General features: G+C 53.4%; 1 protein-coding gene across 1 annotated transcript in view; it reads right to left on the bottom strand.

The window, feature by feature from the left end:
• The window catches only part of SAMD11 (sterile alpha motif domain containing 11), a 109,306-nt gene that overhangs the window by 7,726 nt on the left and 78,599 nt on the right, over window positions 1-22,981 (bottom strand). The window contains exons 8-12 of the mRNA XM_065696615.1: window positions 18,872-19,036; window positions 14,306-14,456; window positions 6,253-6,368; window positions 5,815-5,893; window positions 4,872-5,575 (exon numbers count right to left, since the gene is read on the bottom strand). Coding sequence (XP_065552687.1) covers window positions 4,872-5,575; window positions 5,815-5,893; window positions 6,253-6,368; window positions 14,306-14,456; window positions 18,872-19,036 — 1,215 coding nt within the window. The remainder of the gene's footprint in view (window positions 1-4,871; window positions 5,576-5,814; window positions 5,894-6,252; window positions 6,369-14,305; window positions 14,457-18,871; window positions 19,037-22,981) is intronic.

The raw sequence follows: 22,981 nt of genomic DNA, 5'->3' as shown, positions 1-22,981 counted from the left end.
CTGTTCCTGTAGCAGCACCACCACATCCCTCCCTCCTCTTGGGGAAGGAGACGGCAACGTCTGCTTCAGCCAGAACTGCCGCCGATGGGCGTTCCCAGTGCAAACAGAGCAGTGCCAGCTCCAGCGCCAGCACCCTGCGTCCCACTGCAGGCCAGGCAGCTCCTCATTCCCTTTGCTCCCTTGTCCTTCCAGCCTGAAAAGGCTTCCAATACTTGTGTGTGTGATAACAGCCACAGGGAACGACTGAGAGCTCGGTGCCTGTCACTGCCAAAGAGGCACCCCCAGCTCCCAGACAGACAGATGGACACGAGCCCTCATTCTCATTCCCATCCCATTTTCCAGGAGACAAACTCCCAGCTGCTTGTGCTAAACCCCACAGAGCACTCCAACGGCTCAGGGCTTTTTTCCCTTTATTCGCCCTTTCAGGAGAGGGTTTTTCCTTCTCCTCCTTTCGGGAAGGGTGGCTGCAGCTTGGGAAACAGAGGAAGTACAACTGAACTCAATTATTCCAGGCACAGTCAATGCTCTAGCGAGACCCCTCCATCTGCAGCCAGAGTGGGTGTCTCTGAGGGGATCTGTCTGTAACAGCCAACTGCTTCCAAATGAGGTACTTCCTTATTCCAAAAGCAAGCCAAGGATTGAATTGCAGCAACGCGGTGCTTGGGAATGAGCTCTCCAGCCAGGGCCATCCTCAGGGTTTAAGCTCAGCCTGGTCAACAGCACGGGCAGGGATTCAGCCCAGATGCCTCCTTCACAACTGGCAGGGATGCAGGGAAAGGCATAAAGCTTCCCTATGCTCCCTTCTCCTGCGTGCCGGCAACCCATGAGCGGCACCACATCCAGGATCATTCCTGGGGCTCCTGACACTGCCCCAGAGCTGGGCTAACAACTGCTTCTCCTACATGAGCCTTTCTCCTCTGTGGTTTCCTCTCCTTTGTCTCTTTGTGTGCCCAGAAGGGGAGGGAGAGATCATGATGCACACAGAGATGCACACAGGGAGCCTGCTGTGGCCAGGGCTGAGGACAAGGCAGCGCCTCTGCATGGAAACCAGGAGTATCTCCCACATACCCCCACACAGAGGAATACAAACCAGCATTTATCCCAGGGGGTTTCTTTCCCCTTCCCATCTGTACCAGGGAAACGGGGACTGACTGCTGGAAATTATCATGGGAGGGGGAAGGTAAATGCCAGTACTTTGGGTTCTGGCCTATGAGTGACTTCTGTGGCACTGAATTGAAAGCAAGAGGGTGGGAACCTATTCCCGTTGAAGTTAGTGGTGAAACACCCCTATTCCCTGCAGAAAAGCCCCACATCGCAAAGCTCCAAAGACTCAGTCATCACCCTGTGTACTGAGCACCCCTCAAGCCCAGGCTGTGAAGCTTCAGGTCCTCTCCAACTCTGAAGCCCCTGGAGCAGAAGGGCTCCTGTCCTTCCTCCTCAGGAAGACACAGCATCGCCTGCTCCACCTCCGAGCATGGCTGCACCGTTCACCTCTGCTCTGGCAGCCCGGACAATGATAACAAATAGGTGCCAAGCAGCTGGAAGGGATGCACCTTCTATTATAATAATGACATGTCACTGGCTCCTGCTGGACTCCGAGGATGCAGAAAGGGCAGCATCCATTCCCTGCCAGGCCTCCTGTGTCTGCCTCTGTGATAAATGATGGTCCGAGGGCCTGGTAATGGATTATGGAGCCATTTCACCAGATGGGGCCCAGCGTGTAGGGACTGAAAAGCATCCATCGTCCCATGCCAGGGTCTTGGAGCCAGGTGCCTATGTAAAAGTCCTCACCACCCATACTGCAACCCATTTATAACTTCCCTTCCTCCTCCTGATATCCAGCTGCTTCGAAGACCAGCTAAAGGCTGAGCAGGTCAGGGAAAAGCAATCCTGCCCATCCCAGGAAGGGAAACCTGTTGTGAATCCAAGCTGCATGGAGACGTAGGATCTTTTACTCCTGCCTTCAAGGGAGACATTCGGGTGCCAACTGGGAAAGCAGTGCACAAAGCACTGGGTTTAATCAGCTTTGCTACCACTCTGTAGCCCCTCTCCCTGTGCATAGCCCCCCTCCCCTTCCCTCACACGCGGGTCATGGAGCGGTGCTGGAAGGCTTGTGTTAATTGCTCTCCAGACTATGGATCGATGGGAGGATTTTAGCCTCCTGCACACTCCATCCTTCACCTTTTGCAAAGGACGGGGCTGGAGGAGGGCGGTGGGAGGAGGACAGGAACAAGGCTGCTGAAACCTCCTCGAGATGAGGTCATCGAGCAGCAGCCACATCCCTGCAAGGCAGCTCAGGGAATCGACCCACCTCTGCCTGCCTCATCGATATCCATCCCAGTAGGGCCAGCAAACAGCTCTGCCTCCAACGAGGAGCCTCCCCTTGCTGGGAGGCCACTGCCTGGAACTCAGAGGTCATTTTCAACCAGCCCCTTCCCTCCTTTCCTGCCTCTGGCTGTTCCTTTTGGCCTCCCACCTTACCTGCCTTGCTAAGGTGGTTACTTCATGATGGCAGCCTGCAGTGTGCAGCACATCATGATCATCCAGGCCAAAAGAGCAGTCCTGCTGCAAAAAAAGTCCTTGTTCAGCCTCAAGAAGAGAAGGCTCCAGGGAGACCTTAGAACAGTCTTCTAATGCCTGAAGGGGCTCCAGGAAACCTGGAGCTTTGGACAAGGGCCTGTAGGGACAGGCCAAGGGGAATGGCTTTAACCTGCCCGAGGGGAGACTGAGATGAGCTCTTAGGCAGAAGCTCTTCCCTGTGAGGGTGCTGAGGCGCTGGCACAGGGTGCCCAGAGAAGCTGTGGCTGCCCCATCCCTGGCAGTGCTCAAGGCCAGGTTGGACACAGGGGCTTGGAGCAAGCTGCTCCAGTGAAAGGGGTCCCTGCCCGTGGCAGGGGTTGGAGCTGGAGGAGCTTTAAGGTCCCATCCAGCCCAAACCAGTCTGGGATTCTATGTAAAAAGGACTATGGAAATGGCCCTGGGGGTGCAGGTCTGTCTTCAGGTGGTTTGTGTTCCCAAAGTAACACATCTTCACTGACACACGTTACCCCAGTGCACCCCCACCATCCCTGCAGCACTTGGATCAATACAGCCCTCAATATTCCAGCTGCCGAGCTCCCCTCTCAACCTGCTGTGCTGCATCCCACAAGTGCCCTATCCTCCCAAGGCTGTTCCAGACGAGAGCTTGTGCTATGGAAGTTGCACAGTGCCTAAATTCACTGATGCCCCATGAATATTAACACGTGAAGCTGGCTGAAAGCAACAGAGCCCTTTGGAAAAGGCCTACAGCCCTGGAACAGGCTCCACAAATCACAAGTGCCTGGAAAGTGGGCAGTGAAACACAGCCCTGATCTTTGCCGAGGCCTCCAGACACAATCCTGGTATAAATTGGAAGTGATAATAATAAATGGCCCATTACAGTAACTCCTGCATTGCTGGGGGAGGAGGAACCCCATGCACCAGCCTGGCCTCCCTGCAGAGCCTGACGCAAGCGCTGAGCACCACGGAGCTGTGCCTTTCCCTTCGGAATGCCAGGAGAAAAGGGCTCCTGCGAGGAAGCCTCGGCAGCCCAAGGCAGCAGGAATATTTATCACGTTGGCCACCTGCCTGTCAGAGGAAAATCGCTTCCTCCTTCCTCGTTGGAAGGCAGCTCTAATGAGCGACGGGCAGCCGCCTTCCCCACAGCGGCAGCCCTTTGTATAGGGAACAGGCAGCCCCAGCGACCCACATGCTGTGCCCCCCTTATTAGCAGGTCCGACCTCCTGCTAATTGCTCAGCCAAGTAATTAACTGAGGCAGATTCTGGCTCCTGGCTACACCAGGGGCAGACCAGCCAGCAGGGTCTGAAACCCTGCTTTGTACCACACGTACTCACCCTTCCCTTCTTGGCTGCCCATCTCCGCAGCCCAAGGGGCTGCTCTCTGTGGGGACCAGAGGCCAGCCATGACTTCCCTGCCTGCCTGTCCCATCCAACAGGCACTGATCCAGCTATACCAGTGCCTGAGAAATACACCACAGGCAGGGGAAAGAGCCCTCCTGTCTCTGCCCTGGAAAAGGGGCACAGCAGGGGTAACTCTGTCACCTCCAAGGGCATGGGGCAGCCAAGATGTTTAAATCACTGCCAGGGAACTCTCTGACACCCCATCCCAAAGGTGCTGTCTCTGCTCCCCTGGGAATGTCCCAGATATGACACTTAACAGGGAGGAAAACACTGCAGCCTTAATCCTTCCTTTCCCTCACCTCAAACCCTGGCAATGCACAGAGGGAGAACCAAACATGTGGGAACCAGTAGGTCACTGCCCAGCCCTGCACATCCCCAGTGCCACCTGCAGCTTTCCTGTGGAACATCCTCATCTTCATCCTCACCCCCAGACCCAGCCATCCCATCCTGGCAAACTCTCCTTCAGTCCCCTTATCCTGCTCTAGAGCTGGGTGTTTCTCTCCAACCTGGCTACTCCTTGGAAATCACATAAGCCCAAATGTCCTCACAGCCTTTTAGGCCACCCTTCCAGATACATTACTTCCATCCCTTTATTTTGTAGGCTGTTTGTTGCCTCTCCTTGAAGGCCCCATAATTTACTGATATCTGTCCCAAAACATGGCTTCCAAAGGCGGCCCAAGCAACTGCAAGATCTCTTAGTCCATCATACTGGGATCTCCCTTCTCATGTGCTTTGGACTCACTTTGTTCCTGCCCTCCTCTTTACGACCCTTGATTTGCTTCACTGCAAATGGAATCCTTTTCATGAATTAAAAGAAGGTGTTTGGTTCCCAGCAGAGAAAAGAGAGCTCCAACCACACTGCCCAACAGGAAGGGGGAAGAGTCGCACTCGTAGCACTCTGCAGAACACGTGGCTGCAAGACGAGCACTCACCTGCATGGAAGTACGGGCTCATGGTGTACGGGAATCCGAAGGGCAGCGGCTGAGGCGGTGGGATGGAGGCTGGAGGGAGGTATTTCACCTCGGTTTTGTTGATGCCTGGCCCAAGCAGATGGCTGGGGGACTCCGCGCTGGAGGAGCTGCAGGGAGCAGTTTGACCGGGAGCGCCTTCGCCCAGCTCCTTGGCCCCTTCACATGCTTTGCCCGTCTCTTTGCACTCCTTAAGCTCCGCGGCCGAGCTGCTGCTCTCGGCCTTCAGGCTCTCGGGCTTCTCATCGCTCACATCCGCGTCGCTCTCCGAGTCCTTCATCTCCTCCTCGTTACAGTCCGGAGCCCCATCGCGTGCCCGGGGCTCCGCCAGCTCCTTGGCCTCGCTCACGCCCTGCGGCTCGGCGCGGTGATGCGCGGCTTTGCGGCTGCCGCGCCGGGGCTGCTCCTTGGGCGGCGTGGCGCTGCTGGGGACGCTGGGGTTGAGGGACAGCAGGGGGGTGTTGTTGTGCCGCAGCACCAGCATGGCGTTCCGCCGGGACAGCTCTTCCCGCAGCGGGTGCCCCTCGGGAATGTCGTGCACGTTGCGCAGGGCCGGGTGGTCGGGGGGCAGGCCGGGGTGCAGGCTCAGTGGGTCTCCAGCCAGTAGCCTTTGCCTGTGGAGGTTCTCCAGCTCCTTCTGGCGGATGATCTCGGCTGACATCTCCAACCTAAATTGGGAGAGGCAGAGAGGGAACGTCATGGAGGGCTCTGGGAATAACTCGCTAACCCACCGGAGCTTGCAGGATTCAAAGTGCCACCTCCACATCCACGCTTTGCTTCACCTGGACACCGCTCTGTTGCCTGTGCACAGCTCACCCAACACAACACCCCACATTCCTCTGCCTGCTGCCAGGAAAAGGAAGGACAAACCCAGCCCAAGCCCAGGCTGGTCCCATACAACCCTCACCTTGCCAGGTTTTGCTTCCGCAGCATCTCTTGTTGCCGTGCAAACATCTCTGCTTGTGCTGGCTGTAGGAACCCGTAACCTGGGGACAGGGAGAACGATACCATGGGGTTATTAATGTCAGCATTGACTCTGCCAACTCAGGGCCAGCTCCCCAGAGAGCTAACTGAGAGCTGCCTTTCTGTTCTGAAGCCCATCTATTCCCCCACTCCCAAGGCAGAGCAGCCTGCTGCTGAAACACTAGACAAGAGAGGATGATGGGCATTGAAAGAGAGAGCAGCCAAGGCAACCTGCTCCTATGGCAGCAAAATAAGGGTGAATTCAGCACAACAGCAATAGGGAGACACAGAAACGTGTCTGGGCTGCTTGGCTGAAGGACAGTCACAGCCTGCACCCTCACTATTCCCTCTGCCTGGCTGAGCGTGTTTCTTCTGCACTCACCTGGTGTCTGGCACAGAGCTGAAGGCACCCCAAGGAAAGGAGGTCTCAAGTGGGGCCCCAGGGCAATGTGGGGTGCGTTCTGTGGTGAGAGCAGAGGCGGTGGGTGGGATATCTCCCTGCAGAAGAAATCAGAAGAGAAATGAATGTCAGACACCCAAAGGCTCCATCCATAGCACCCAGAGGGCCCTGACGCAGGAAGAATGCCCTTTCTGCAGACAACATGCATTCTGTAGCAAAGGCTGTTGTGAGACAGAAAGATGCCTCCTCACTCATAAGCAACACCTGTATAAGGGAGAAAAGAAAAGAAAGAAGCAGAACCAGGAGAAGAAAGCAGCCAGGACTCCATAAGTCCTCCATACTTCCCACCTTGACATGTTTGCCTTTGAGCTGGGCTGTGCAAGGGGGGTTTGGCTGCCCAGGGGTAGCAAAGGCAAGGTGAGAGAAAAGATGTGAGGCAGAAAAGGACACAGACGAGAGATGGGGATTGGGATGTGAGCAAGAAGAGACATGGGGTCAGTAGAAAGGATACTGCTGGAGAAGGGGTGGGTGATGCTGGCCAGAATGGGTAGAGCAGATGTAAGGTGGAAGAGGCAGGTTTGAGAGGTGGGAAGAGGACAATGCCTGGAAGCAAGGCAGGTAGCGCTTGCTTGTGTGGGCAGGAGCGGGGAAGGCAGGAAGGGAGTAAGAGCCAAGGTCTCTTCCATTAGTCAGATCTGCCCTGGGAGCCTGCAAGCAAATCTGCTTTCCGGCTGCACGTCTCTTAATTCCTTTTGATGGCCACTTACAACGTTATTACCTTCAGCAGGGCATCCAGAGGCACAGCCAAGTGCTGTGCCGTTTATTTTCATTTTACAGTATCTCCCTATAAAATCTGCTTCAGGAGAGACTGGAGGGCAAAAAAAGGGAGCAAGAAGGTGCATGCGACTGGCACAAACAGACCGTACACACAACCACGCTCCCCCTTTCCATGGGGGAACGGCATGCGAGTGTGAGAATCCCAGACACCCATCCCCACATTGCCACCACAGCTCAGGAAAAGCCAGACAATGACTCTTTGGGAATGAGACGGGCAAGGAAAGGATTCCTGTTGTTTCCCTAGCTACTCCCAGCACAGCTTTATCCTCATTCTATGCCACACGCTGACCCACTCACCGCACAGCCTGCGATTCCCCTCTGAAATACTCCCGTCTCCCTCCCCGCTTCCCGCCTGTCTCTGCTCCCATTCCCTTGCCTGGCTCCATCTCCCCTTCCCTCCTTCCTCCCCTAGCTCTCCTCTAAACTAATTGCAGAGCCCGGCGTGTCTGGAGGAGAGCCACGGATCGATCGCTCGCTGTTGAAATGTTAATGCTAATCGTATCAGGGCTCCGCCAGCCCCTCGCACTTCAGTGGCAGCTCCAATTAATCTCAGGTAACGCAGCGCCTGACCTTCGGCTCCGAGCCGGGGCAGCAGCCAAGCGATGCTCATGTAATTACACCATGAAGTGTGTAATCACCTGCCCTAATCCCCGAGGCCTCACAATTAGCCGAGGCCTCGGTCGCTGGGCTGCCAAGTGCTTTTGCCACCCAGGACAGCCTGTAGATGAATAACGGACAATTAAAGCGGCATGACGGGGGCTAGGAGGTGTCCGTTCGATTGTAATTAGCTGTAATCATGGGCAGACGAGCCTGGCAGACGTGCTGCTCCCTCTATAAGAAGCAATTTAGGAAATCAAGTCGGTTTTAACCATTCCGTGGCCAGGCACGTGGTGCCCGTGCCCTCCCTGCCTGTTCTATATGCAGGAAAAGGGGATCCTGTGTGAGAGAACAAGCCCGCAGGCACACAGAGCTCAAGAGGAAATGCTAAACACAAAGACAGTGGCTTGGTTTTAGCCAGGAAGGGCCAGTCTATGCCCAGGGAGCATACTGTTTGATGGGGATCTGGACTGGACACTGCAAAATCAAAGGTTCTCTCTTTAGTGGCAGCCCAATGTTAATCAGAGGCTATTTTAATGCTTTAATGTGGCACTACAGGGCTTAACATTGCTCCCTAAGGAATTCACATCTGGTCAAGGCCCTGTAGTTCATTCCCTCTGTTTTTCAGGGAGGGGATCAATTCATACTTTGGGTTGGGAATTGGGGTGGCAGGATGAAGCAGCGGCTGTGGGATCTGATTGTGTCGCCAAGCTCGTGGCTGAGCACAGCAGTTCACCAGGGCAGGGATGGAGGTCGTGGTAAGAGGGGCTGTAAGAAACACATTAGGAGCGACTTGGAACGTGAGAGGTCAGTCACTGCCTGTGTTACACACACAGCACATGCTGGGGATGAGTCCAAAGGTTTAGGGAACTCAGGGATACACATTTGCATGTGCTGTCATCATTCTGCCTGACACAGCACACGGAGACCCTGCAGTCCTTCTCTCAGCAACCAAACACGTGCAAAGGGCAAAGCTGCTGGGTGAGCAGATGAACAGGACCAGCCAAAGGTCCTGCACCTGCTATATCCATGGAATCTGAAGTGAGGGAAGGGAGGCTGCACACAGCCAGACACGAGGGAGCCATTCACTGCACCTCCCCTGCATCCCCTAATGCTCAGCATCAGGCAACTTAGGAAGAAAGCAGGTATGCTCATAAATAGCCGGGGGACAAGGGACTCCTCTCTCTGTTAGGCTGACTCTCCCCAGCTCACACTGCAGACCCAAAGGAGGTGGTCCTCGTCAAGGACAGACATCCCACAAACCCAGCCTCCTGCCATCCAGGAGCAGAACCTGTTGGAGCCTTCCACTGCTCCTTTCCAGCCCATCTGCCCCATCCTTGGCATGGAAACCTGACACAGGAGGGAGGGAATGCGACCAGGCCGTGTCCTGGCACAGAGCTGGGAAGCCCTCCCAAGCTGCCTGGTGCAGATAGAGCCTATTGCTTTCAAGCAAGCTTGGAAATGAACTGGCAACCCTGGAGCAAAAAGCCCTAGAGACCTTGACAAAAGCTACTGTGCTTTTAGACAGACATGCACCAAAACACAAACCCTGGCATCCTTTCTCAGGTATGGATCAGCCTTGAACCTCCCCATTAGTTTCTTTCCTCCTGTTCTTCTGCCTCTCAGAGTAAGAGCTGAATTATGGGCCCATACCTGGAGAATGTGAATTTAGCCCTTGGCAATTACATCTGGTAAGCCTTGTCCTTACCTTGCAGAGAGCAATTCTGTGTTCCTGTATATTCCTCCCCACATCTCCCCTTTTCTTTCCCTCCCCCAATATACCAGCTGGAGGCTTGTGAGCAGGGTATTAGGGGATTTGCACTGCATGCTGCTAAATTTGATATGTCCTTTAACAGGAGACAAATGGTTCACAAGGCTTAAAAAGTATCGACTTTTCTTTAACAATAAGCACTAATGGCCTTCAAATAATCAATATTTAAAGTCATTATGGGGTTACACATTATACTGTTAAAACCAAGCCTTTCACTTTAACCCCCTCATATCCTCCCAAGCAGAGAGCAGTGCTCCCCCCAGCCCCGACTCCTTCCAAGCTCAAAAGGAAGGCTCGGAGCTGTGACTGGAGATGGGAGAGGGTCAGGAAATGCAGACTGAAACCGGCAAGGCATGGAAATAAATTCAGAACGGATGGAAGAGGGGGGAGAAAGAAAAGAATGCATGAAAGCTCTGCTTGCTTCTGCTTTGCATTTGATAGGAAGAGACACTTCAAACCTGAGGTAATAGGCAAGAAGCACACAGCTCCTTGCTGTCTGCCATCCACAGACGCTGTCTAGGCCAGGAAGGGCTTGCTAAAAATGGTGTCTGGGATTTCCAGGCAAGAGACACGCACTGACACTGCTCTCTAGGGCAGCAATGAGGCCTGGACACAGAAAGGGGTTGGTTTATGCTGCCAGGAGAAATCGCTCCTCCGAATCCAAACGGGTGCTAAAACCACAGCAGTTAAATCAGGTCAAGCTCTTTGGCCTTGGTTCTGCATAATGTTCAGGCAGCTGCGACCTGGGAGGCATCCTCCCGGTGCAACAGGGGGGATACAGCATTCACAGCAGAGGTGAATGCTGGGGTGAGCAAGAGGAGGCTGGATGTGAGGCTGGGGTGGGGAAGAGGAGGAAAGAGAATGTGTTCAGAGAGGACAGCAGAACATGCCCAAGGAGCCAGGGGTGTAAAGGAAAGCATCCATGATGCAGGGAGAATTAGGTGGTGAAAGAAAAACAGCAGCAACTGCAGGTGGGAAGCACACAGCCCAGAAATCCTTTGCTGCCATTCCAGGCACATCTTTGCACAGAGAAAGGCCCCTGGGTGACGCACAGTGTCAGCTTTCTGCAAGGGAAGGGTGATGGGTGCATCTTTGAGGCTCTGTGGCTCCCACAGTAGCCAAAGGGCTTGGCTTCCGAGGACCCGGCAGATCAGGATGCTGATGGCATCTCAGGCAGGCAGCATTTCTTGCTCCTTCACATTCCTCCTGCCTTCACCCCATAACTGTCTATGGTCGTGGAAGATGAATTGTGCTTCTAATGCTTCTTACAGACAGCACCAGAGACTGTGGAATGCTATTGCCAAGGTACCTGCCTCAACACTTGCCCTTTCTCCAACTATAATGTGCCTTCTCCTCCACCTGTGAGAGGGGGGCAGGTTCTCCCACACAGACCCCACACCATACACACATGAATGAGCTCCTAGTAACTCATAACTGATGCATCACATTTAGCCTAAAAGCTTCCCCACACCAATCTCATTGCTCATCCAGCCTAGTCTGAGCACCCATGCAATAACTTCCATCTGTAGGGTATAAAAGTTTTTCCTTGAAGGAAGTTGAAGGAAATGTTCCCTGGGCTTCACACACACTAACCTGCACTGTGAGAAGCAGTCTGCTCACTTCAAGAGTACTACCAGGAGCGAGTTCTGCAGCATCTATCTACCAGGAGCTGAGCGCCTTGGGGAAGAACATGCCAGGCTAAACGACCCCAGCAAAACCAAGTACATTGCCAACCAATTCTGGAGACAGGATCCAACAAGTAGGATCCAAGGAGTAGGATCCAAGCAACTCTGCAGGGCACAGCCACCTGCCATTTTTGCAGGAGACACGGCAGTCTGGAGATGGGAAGTACTCCAGGTTGGAGTAGTTACAGTGACACCTTTAAGTCGTACCCTTTCCTCTTCCAAGTCTTTTTATAACACTGAACTCAACAATCTTTTCAAACCAACCACCGGGTCCTGGCTCTCTATAATCCAAGCCTGGATCAATCTAGAGAAGGCTCTAGGAAAGCAAAGCCATGAAACCAAATGGATTCTCAAGCCTGCAGCTTGGCAAGACTCATCAGTTTTACTCTTTTCCACAGAAAAGGAAGCTGAAGCAGTGAAGGGACCACTACTCCACTAAAAGGACCATGGAAGCTAGTCCAAGAAAATCCATATTCAGAGTGTCTGTGCACATATGGGTATCATCCTCTTCAAAGCCAGCACCCTCCTGCCTTGTGCTTAACATCACTAAACCCACCAGCCTGTTTACGTCCAGCAAAGACAGATATTAACTAGCTGACAAATGTCTGACCATACCCATCTTCCCAAGTATTCCCTAGCTTAGATCCATCATGCACTTCTTCACGCCTGGAAACCTGGATATACAATGCCCACTAACAGGCAAAGGTCTCTGCATTCCTGTCTTTCTAAAACCAGCAGCACTGCCCTGATAAATAGAACTGGATCACCAGGACGGGTTTTCCCCCCTTGATTTGCCAGACATAAAGGCTGAAGTCTAGAGAGCCTAATTATTCTTGCCCACAAAGCTGCTGCGCTGGAGAGCTGACCTGATCCCCACAGATCTCCTGATAGGAAGCTGAAATGGAATTTTAACACCATGCCAAACAGTTCACATCCCCCTGCATCATGTGTTATTGCTTCTGCTCCTGGGAAAGGGGATGCTGTAAATCTACTTGCAGTTTGCCTATGTACGTGAGCCAGCCTCCTCCAGTGCCTTCTCCTCTGTCAGTGCCTACCTGAGCCCTTTAAAATTTCTCTGCCTTCGTAATAAAGGTTTGATTTACCCTCTCGACAAAGACCACAGCAGCCAAGTACAAAACCCAAGGCTAACAGCAACACTGAGAAAGGAAGGGAGAAGTTAACACATACAGTGCTTTACCGCAATACATGGCCATGGCTTCTCCTGGTATGACCTAAAAATGCCTGTGCTGCTATGGCAAAACAGCAAGCAACAGTTTGCACAGGACAGCTCCAACCTGGCCACGTCTGAGTGGGAGCAGAGTGACCCTCGGTGACACTTAGGTGGCTGCAGCCTGGAGAAATAACAATCATGAGAACTAACATCAAACAGATTGACCAAGTCATGACTATGGGGCATAGCTGTCGCTTCCCATTTCCCAGCAGGACTCCCCAGCTCTGTTAAGTGAGGATTATCACACCTGAGAGCCTGGCCAAGCAGGTTAGCCACCCAGGGCCCTATCAGACCCTCCCTGTGGGAACAGATGACTGCAGAAAAACAGGCAGTCTGGTCTGCTATGTCTGGCAAAAGATGGAATCATGGGATGCTCCCAGCCAGGCCCACCATGGTGATGCTTATAAAACCACAGAATGGTTTGGGTTGTAAAGGGACCTTTAAAGACCATGAGAGCAGGGTGTCCAGAGAAGCTGTGGCTGCCCCATCCCTGACAGTGTTCAAGGCCAGGCTGGACTGGCCTGGAGCAACCTTCTCTAGTGGAAGGTGTCCCTGCCCATGGCAGGGGGTTGGAATTGGATGAGCTTTAAGGTTCCTTCAACAAAACCCACTCTGTGATTCTAAGATGGAAATTAATGTCTTTCCAATCATTAACTACGGTCTCTGTCCCCTGACCTAGTGAGCAGCTTCTTTCTCCCTCCCATAACTGAGGAGGAACAGCAGCCCTAACTCCAACTGTCCTCTCAAACCAGGGGGGTAACACCCTCTTCCCAAACAATTTAACATCCCCTGGCCTAGACCAGCTCCATTACCTACAATAGCTGTCTGGCTGTAGCAAGTACCTCTGGATTTGATGCACACCTAACTCATTTTCAGCTTGCCCTCCTATACGTGCAGCACCTCCCCATAAGCATCCTCCACCCTTCCGTACGCGCGGTGTTAGCCAGGCCTCCGGCTGGCCTGGCGCTGCTCCAGCCCACACAGAGCTGGAGACGCTCTCCCTGATGAGTGCCTGCACTCAGACTCCTCTATCTCTGCATTCCTCACAGCTCTGCCTACAATCCATATGGATCGGGCTGGATTTTATTGGGTGGGTTAGCCAAAGTACACCAGCTAGGAGAAAGTATTCCCAGGTCTGCCCAGCTCCTGACCACTGGGCAGAAAAAAGGGAAAACAGAGAGCATCTCCAAAGCTATAAATGTGGGGGGTGATTTTGAACTCAACATACATATATCCACAGCCTGCTGCCTGCACCCATCCCAAGATGAAAGCCAAAAGAGTCTGGATACTGAAGCTTCTCATGCTTGTCCTATGATACCCGAAGCCTTTGCAACCCCCGTGGCTGTCAGGCCCTCTCCCACCTCTGTTGCCCTGGTCAGAAACACACATAGCTTTAATTTAATTCCCCGTTAAAGTGTTGGTTGAGGAGGGGATGGCTCACGGCACAGAGCAAGATAAACGAGATGTAATTTCAGAGTGGGGATCAGCTTTCCAGTGCTTCCATCAGTGGTAAAGGCAAACTCTGCATCTTTCTTCCTCAAAAGAGAAAACTACTTCATTTTCTACTCCATCCTAGAGCATTGGCACAAGCTGCCCAAGAAAGCTGCTGCTGCCCCATCCCTGGCAGTGCTCAAGGCCAGGTTGGATGGGCTTGGAGCAAGCTGCTCTAGTGGAAGGTGCCCCTGCCCATGGCAGGGGATTGGAACCACACTCTGGCATCTACCTAACCCCTAAGGGAGATAGTAACACCTTACCTGGGCAAATCAAACGCACCCTGCTGGTACCCCCCATCCATACTCTCCTATAGACCACCCCCTGTGCAATACCACCGCGACAGGAGCAAACCCCGCCCCAAGGCGGCGGTGATGGGTGGCCTGCCCTGCCCAGCCCGTTCCCCCCCCTGCCCCGCGGTACCTCTCGGGGAAGTGTGTGTCCCTGTGCTGGGGCAGGCCCTGCTTCCTCCGCTGGCTGGAAGAGTTGCTGGCCGAGGGGATGTGCGCTTCCATCGCGCCGGGGTTCCGCGCTGCCGCCGCCGCCGCCACCTCTTGCCGCGCACGGAGGAGATCTGGGGAGAGGGAAGGGATTGAGCCGCTGGCCCCGGGACCCCGCACCGAGGCAACTCCCCCATACCCCCCACCCCCCAGCTCCGGAGGCTGCTCCGGGCTCCCCGCGGGCGATGGGGCTGCTCCGGGGCTGCTCCCGGCCCGTCCCTCCCCGCAGCCCCTCGGGCAACAGCGGGAGCTCCGGTGCTCCGCCTGCCAAGCGGCGGCCCCGCGGGTCCCTGCCCCGGGCACTGACTGTGCGGAGCGGGCTCGGAGCGGGATCCACCTCCGAGGGAGTTCGGCAGCGGAGGAAATTGTGCAACTACGAGAGGGGGTGGATTGCTGTTTAATTGCCTTCCTCCTGCTGGAGGGAGGGAGGAAGGGAAGGAGGGAGGGAAAGAGGGAGGGAGGGATGGATGGGGGAAGACAAAACGGAGAGGGAGGCTTCCCCGAGCCTGCCCTCCGCTCCCGGGGCGGCACATCCCGGTCCCCGAGCCAAGCCGCAGCGTTATCCGCTACCGAGCAGCCCCTATGTGGGTTTAGCCACCGGCTTTGAGCCCGGGACCCCCGGGGAGGGGGAAGCAGCGTCCCGCGTGTCCCCAGACCACATCCCGGCACCTCCTGTTGCGGCCAAACGTCGGGAATGGGGGGACACCGTTCCTCTGGGCGCCTCTCCACGGCCGGGCACATCCACCCCAGGAGAATCGCAACGGTTCAGAGCACACGGTGTTGCTCCAAGCACATGGGGGCACGGCCGGTCTGTACCTGCCCAGCACAGCTCTGCAGTCATAGGGGTACATCTGCCCATTGGTGGACAGACCCATGAGAGGTCCAGTGGCATGGGCACACACACCAGTTGCACTGGCTGAGGCTTTCCCTCTCATAGTTAAGCATCAGGAACCCCTTAGTTCCTGTACCTACAACCTGTGGGTTCTACCAAGCTGTCTCTATCCCACACTAAACCCCCTGCTGCCGTTCACATGGTACACAGGAAGCACGCACACAGATGCACACTTAGACGAACCTTGTTCATACACTCCCCGTGTGCCACAGCAAAAGAAAATCAAAACACAGCTGAGAGGAGGGTTTATCCTAATGAACACATACTGAGATCCCAGAGCACTCCACATCCAGTGGCATTATTAGTCCTCTCCCCAAAACCAATTCATAATGCAGGTTAAAGAGTGTGGCATGGCCCTGGGAATGCTGCACTTTCTGTCTCCTTGCCCTCCTTTATACCACCATACTGTTTTCCTTTCATTCTGGAAATCCAGCAGTCCATATTCCCATTAGTCCCAAGCTTAGCTTGACCTTCACCAATCCCCACATACTTTGGGGCTGGTCAAGGCAGAAACCCCATAATGGGACAGCAAATTGGGGTGGCAATGCTGACACCACTGCTGGTACCTGAACACATCCAGCCACATTCATGCCCACCCGATCCCCATCCCACATGCCCAAACTGAAGAGAACAAGCATCAAAATGATGTACACGGCGCAGCAGCAAACCCCATCAGCTGGCATGAGAAGCTGGAGAGCTCCGTGAGCCAGGGAGCGTGCACCTTCACTGCTTATAAATTCCTTATCTGAAACCCCCAGGTCACTCCCGATTGCCACGGTGCCTGTAATTTACAATTCTGGCATGCAGCCACTTCCAGAAGCTTCATTGATCCTGAATGACCGCAACACCCCCCCCCTGCACCCCCTCGCCTTGCCCAGACCCCCCCTCCAGGGTCTGTTATTTACAATCCTGCACTCTGACAGTTGGGAAATCAGATTGATTGACAGTGGGACGCTGGCGGATGGAGGTTCCAGGCACGGAGACAGCCTGAATTCAGAATGTGGGATGAATGCCACTGGGAGAATGGGGGCGGAGGAAAGCGGGGGGAGGGTGTGTGTGGGGGGGGGAAGGGTTGAAAAGCAATTAAAAAAAGAAGATTTCTAAATTATTAAGAGTTGTTCAATTATTAATGTTATTGGTGCCTCCATGTGAGCCCGCAGATAAACTGCGCTTTGTACCGCCACTAATAATTTATAGCCCGACCAGAGCCCTGTGGTGCGGAGACAACCCAAAAACACACCAGGTTTTGTGCTATCCAATGTTACACACCAGGCTCTGGTCCGTGCAGGCTCCTTTTCAACCCCCTGCCCACCCCAAAACCTCTGTGTGACCCCTCAGTGATGAGACAGTTTAATCATAATCATAAGAATACCTCAGGCTTTTAATGTAATGAGCTACTTTGCTCATTCCATGGGGGGAGAAGGGGGTGACAGCAGCTCTTCTGCTGCCTGGATATGCATGTTCCCTGTGTCCAGGAGCCAGCCAGAGCCCAGGTTAAGTGCTCTGTCACAATACCAGTACACACAACGTGTTCTGTGCCGAGTACATGCCCTGTTGTATTCAATATGGTCTAAATTCAGCATTTGCATGTCTGCATGTGTCACTCTGTTGTGCATGATGCATTTTATACACTGTCCTCTCATACTCTGCTTGTGTTCTTTGCATGGATGTGTGGAAACTCACGTGCCTTTTCCCTGTACATACCTATGTATCGTGCTTGCAGCTCTGTGAATGCCTGGGACAGCTGAACAGCACACAAATAAGCATGTGCCACGTTCACTACACTGTTCCTCAGCACAGGTTTATGCCATGCCTTTGCTGATAAGCAAATCCTTACTCCTCAGTGAAAGGAATCGCCTTCTTGCCCCCAGAGAAGCCAATCAAATCAAACAGAGTGGAAAAGAAGACAGCCTCTTCATTAACCTAACAAGGAGCCCTGGGGATTTACACTCTAGACCAGAGATTCTCCTCCAGCTCTCACTGGATGCTTCACCGACGTTGCTTGTGCTCCTTCCCTGGATCACGCAGGCAGGCACCTGTCATTCCTGCAGACCAAGCCGAGCCAGCTTTGCTCACCCCAGGGAAGGAGAAGGGGGCTGAGGAGCCTTTGGCCTGCGGAGGGAGGAGATGCTGGTGGCTCCTGTGCTCTGCCAGGCGGCTTCTGCAGATGTAACTGCCTGGTGCCCCCTTTAGGCACAGCGCAGGAGGCTGCAGCCGGCCTGGATTTATCCAGCTTCCTCCGCAGCAGAGGCAAAACCTACCAGCAACCCCGCAATCCACGCGGGATCCATCAGATCCTGGTACTGCGGAGCCCTTATTCCCCCAGGACACCGCTCCAGCCCCAGGACACGGCAGCAGCATCGGGCAACAGTTATCTATTAATGAGGAGGCTGCTTCAGGGCTAGGGTTTTGATTTTCCCCTATGTAACGGCACAAGCATCAGCCTTTTAAAGAGCTCCTTTTAAAGAGCAGACTGGCAGCATGTTCCCTTCAACACAGACACCAGTGCAGAAATACTCCTGTGCTGCTACAGCCTAGGAACAGCAGACAGGCACATACAGAGGCACACTCTGCAATGCATGCAACAGCCTTTAAATAAAGAAGGCCCAGGGGGTCTCTCAGCTATCCTCATGTCCAGCTCATCCTCAGAGAACCACATCATCCCAGAAAGGTCTGAGCGCTGGAAGCTGCAACCTACAGGGTCGTCATGGCAATGCTCTGATGGAGCCCTCCCAGAGTAAGCATCCACTGCGTATGGAAGAAGTTCTCACCCTTCCAGCAACCTTCCCCTCACTTTTCCACAGCAAATCTGGTTCTGGCTAGTGAAGAACCTGATCAGTCCTTAGTGATGTAGATGTAATTGCTTTCAATGGATGATACTGTGGATGAACCTGGCCCATGGACTTCATTTGCCTGCTAAGCTGTCTTCCCTGCAATTTAGCTTCATCTACATATTTTAATTGTCTGTAACATCATAGACATCTAATTCTCACTAAGATGATAGGTCTTTAACACCAATTTATGTGATGTCTGTGAGTAGCAACTACTGCAGAAACTTTCTAAACCCATCACTTATCAAGGTTTAACCAAACCCTGCAACATCACCTTGCTGTTTCAGATCCCAAACAGCAGGAATATCTGGCATTACCTGCATCTCACACCCCTCCCAGCGTTAGGCCAACACTCATTCCCCTTGTTCCACACTATGACCTAAATAAGACACCATGGGAATGTGAATATTCAGATTGACATGAACTCTTGAAACAGAGGAAGACAAGGACTCCCCTCTCTGCCACTGCAAAATACACAGTAGTGATGCTGCAGTTCATTGATTCAAGGAAGCAAACATGTAGCCCACCCCCCCAAAATGGCTACATAAAGCATTAGTATTCACAGATAGTGGAGGGTAGATGCCCCAAGAGATGGTGGGAGAAAGGGTCTGCAGCATACTGTTTCACACCACCTGCATTCACTGCATGGCACACACACAACACCTCATCCCATAAACCGTCCTTACATGCACACACGGGTTAGAGACACCTTACAAGGCAAAAAGCAAAGTGAGCCCCTTCTTCTCCCATCTCCAAGAGCCTGTACCTCCATGGCTGGGCACTGCCATGCTGTTGGCCAGCTGGTAGAGACGCTGCTGCTGCTGCTCCTCAAAGGTGCCGTGCTCGTTCAGCGCCGACATCATGCGCCTGTAGTGCTCCTCCGGGGTCATCTGAGTCACCGAGTCCTCAAGCAGAGGCGTGTGGGAGTTTTCTGAAGAGCAGAAAGATTTGGTCTTTTTTTTTCTTTCCCAAAGAGAAATACAGTGGGAAATCACATAAATACAGGGGCAGTGCAAAGACAGAGCACGATTTCTCACAACTCTATCACACCCACTGAACTTGAGGTACCAAGCTGCCAAAAGCTGTACTCGTGCTCCGAGAGGTACCACTGTATGGGGTCCAGACACACCTACAAGCTGCTAAACCTCCAAATGGGCACAGGAAAGTCCACGGAACACTGAAGTACAACTTCTTTTTCTCCCTTTCCCTAAAGCAACAAGCACTGCATTATGACAACAGGAAATTCCCAGCCAGCTCCTTACCCCCAAGGTGGCAGAGGACAGGCAGGATGAAAGAGTTCAGAGTTCTCACCCTTTCATCTTGGGGGATGAGAGCTCTTCTTTTCAGTTAATTCCTGATCAGACACACACCTCTTTCCCCCACCTCTCTGAACAGCCGCAAGGACACACTATGGGAGAGGTGTTCAAGCACCCAGTGCAGATGATGCTGCGAGCATCACCCAACAGTGATGACAGTCCAGCTGCCTGGCTCTTGGAGGGAAGTCACAAGAACACTTTGGCTTATGGCTAAGCACCCTGAGGCCATTAAAATCACACCCAACACGAATACCTCTCCATCTGCCTGGAATGACTGCACAGGGAGAGGCTTTGAGGAAGGCCCTGCCTGCTGCCTGGGCAGCAGGGATCCCACTCTAACAATCAGGGAGATAAAACCACAGAAGGCTTTCTGTTTACTGTAAGCAGAACTCAGAGTAATTACCCTTCTCTGCCTTGGCGGTGGCTGCTCTAACACTGTTTTATCTTGGATCTTCCCCACAGGCAAAGCCTTTTCATTACTGAGAGAGGAACTCCCAGGAACAATCTCCACAGGCAGAAGGGGAGGGAAGGGCTCCCCCCATGCTGCAGTCACCAGACCACCACCGTGTTCAGTGAATGACAAGACCACCCTACCGTGTGCCCCAGATTTGTGCTCCTTCATCCACCTCATTGCACATTGTCCCTCAGGGATCCTGGCAGGTGACTCTGCTGCTAGATTGCCTCCGAAGTCAAGGTGGTGGCTCTGAGCACAAGCCATTTACTTTATGCTGTGGCAAAAGCGCAGGCACTGGACATCTTGCTGGGAAGAGAGCTGTGGATCTCTCCCAGGTGACAGGAAGGCCTCTAAGCTAGAAAGGATAGCCTGTGGCCATCAAATACAGCCCAAGGGACAGAACAGAACATGCCCTGCCATGGCTGCTCAGGAACTGGTTCACTTCAGCCTTGGAAGGTATAGTATTATTATAACTACCTACATTGATGATATATATACCTAGATAGGAAGGGATATTATCAGTAATAATAGTAGTTATAAAAATAATAATGAAGTTGCAGTCAAAAGGGTTGCACCACCAGCTGCCAGGGCACCGACTTCAGTCCCCTCCCCTTCAGCCCAGCCATCCAGCTCAGCACAGATCCTCACAGCAATTTGTGGCTGTATCTGCAACCACTGACCCGTGTCATGGATCTGTATCTCAGGGACCGCAGGCTTCCCGTGTGAATCACAGGTTCATGGCCTTCCTTCAAGCCAGGAGCCAAGTGCCACCCTGCACATCACACCTAGGAACCAGAGCTGAAGGATGGAGCTGCATGAAGCAATGTGCCTGCTTCCTTCTTCGCCCCAGCTCTGGTACCCAAACCTGCAAGCCACCAGTGGAAGGAGCAGGGGCAGAATTCCCTTCCAGGTCCATTTCCCACCAAATGAGACTCCCACATCCTCCTCCTCTACTCTCTTGCTGCTTCCCCTGGGAATACCGAAGCGCACCAAGCATCAATCCCCTTGTGATGCTCTTACCAAAGGCCTAAGGAGCAGAGCCACAGGCCACAGACCTGATTTAGAAAAACACCGATTCCCCCCCCCCAGCTGTGTCATTAGAGAAAAAAGGGAGGAGGGAGGGGATTTAATAACACTTAATTACCATCAACTCTATCGGATCAGCCGCAGAGCAGATTTCAGGTGCAAGGAGGGGAGGGGGAATGAGGGTGGCAAGGGGAGGCTAAGAGGAGGGAGTCCAGGGAAAGGCTGGATTTCCACCACTTAAAACTCGGAAGATTTCACATGACTCAGGCAGGGGTAATTCCAGCTTTGCTGCAGCTTTGCTGTCTGCTTTTGTCATTACCAGGGGTAATGCGGGAGACTGATCCCGACAAATCTCTTCCAGCCGCCAGGTGTGAAATGGACCCTGGAGCAAGCATGGGGAAGGCAGGGCTGGGGCAGGCATCTGCTGGGGCTCTCAGTGCTCCAGAGTGCTCAGTGTCCATTCAAACCAAGGGGAGCTCACTTCTCCCTCCACCAGCACCACAGGGTCCCAACGGGTGCAGCCAAAGGGAATTCAGGCTCTCGGAGGTTTTCTGCTCTACTTGAAGGAACTGTCATTGCTACACAACCTTTCCATCAAGCTTTTACAAGGCTCGGCCTCCCCATTAGATTAGATTTAGATGAGACACTAGGAAAAGAAGCTCTTCCCTGTGAGGGTGCTGAGGCGCTGGCACAGGGTGCCCAGAGAAGCTGTGGCTGCCCCATCCCTGGCAGTGCTCAAGGCCAGGTTGGACACAGGGGCTTGGAGCAACCTGGGCCAGTGGAAGGTGCCCACGGCAGGGCGTTGGAACTGGATGAGCTCTAATGTCCCTCCAACCCAAACCAGTCTATGACTCTATAAATCCCAGACAAGATGGGAGCACGCAGCCTGTTCATCTCCTCCTTTCCTACAACAAGCTCATGACAGGCGAAGGCCGTCTTTGCTAAACCACAGTAAAAGCTTAAGGAGCCTCCTGCAAAAGGATCTCACTCCATGTCCAAAGCCAGGTCTTAGTAAGATCCTCACTGTCACTTGCCAGGGCAGAGAAGGCCTGTGCCCACTCCCACCACATCCAGCAGTAGAGATGCTGGCAGCAAGAATGGGGCCAAACATGATTTCTTCATCTGGCCTAAACTGACAGCTGCCAAACCCATCAACATACGGATCTCCCCATCTCCAAAGGGGAGGAACGCACTGGCAGAGGCTGGATCTGAACTGTCATTCAGCTCCAGTTCTGGTTTACTCCATTAACCAGACATGCACTGAGATTTTGTTTTGTTTCAAATGATCTACAACGGCAAAGAAAGGAGAATGGCAGAAGGAGCAGCATATGAGTTCTTCAGCCCACCCCAGGGGGTGAGCCCAATATTGTTCCCTACATGTGTTTCCCAGCACTTAGTCCAGTTTAGTTTCCAATCTTCCCAAACGAGGAGCCTTCTACCCCATTTATTTTCCAGCAGCTCAAACAGGATCCAAACCCCTCTTCCTGGGTTTTCCCTTTCTGCAGTCGTTCAGTTCTATTTCATGTCTCCAGGTATCAGAGATGCACATCTCCAGACACGCTGTTGCCGCAGGAGCTAGGGTTCTACTTGGGGAATTGTCTCCCAGGGAGAAAGCTTCCTCTGTGACCTGCCAGCACAGCCCTCAGCCAAGCCTCTGATATGCTCACATTTCCATATTAGACACGAGAACGTTCTGCTCTGTTTGACAGCAGCGCTGGCGCAGCCCTGTTTCCACTGAGATAGGGCTCTCTTTTGATCTCTGGTGCGCACACTGTGAGCTTTGGGGAGGGGGAAGGGAAGGTTAGTGCTTCCCTGCTGGAAGGGTTTCCAGCCCTACAGGTGTTTTTGCACTCAGTCGGAGAGGAGGAGTGATTTACTTGGCTGCCTCCCTTCTCCCTGCCCGGCCAGGCGCAGCCACAGCAGCACGAGGTGCGGGGTCACTTCTCCTCTTCAAAGGGCTGGTTTGGAGACAATGCAGCTGCAACGGGGAGAGGGCAGTCCCCATCTCCAGATGTGCATCACCCCAGCAGAGTGATGGTGGAGGAGCAGCACCCACACCAGGCACAGCACCAGGCTGGGG

The sequence above is a fragment of the Lathamus discolor genome, chromosome 16 (genome assembly GCF_037157495.1).
Source record: "Lathamus discolor isolate bLatDis1 chromosome 16, bLatDis1.hap1, whole genome shotgun sequence".
Taxonomy (NCBI): Eukaryota; Metazoa; Chordata; class Aves; order Psittaciformes; family Psittacidae; genus Lathamus; species Lathamus discolor.
The sequence above is the reverse complement of the archived record's forward strand: the minus strand, read 5'-3'. Positions and strand labels throughout refer to the sequence as shown.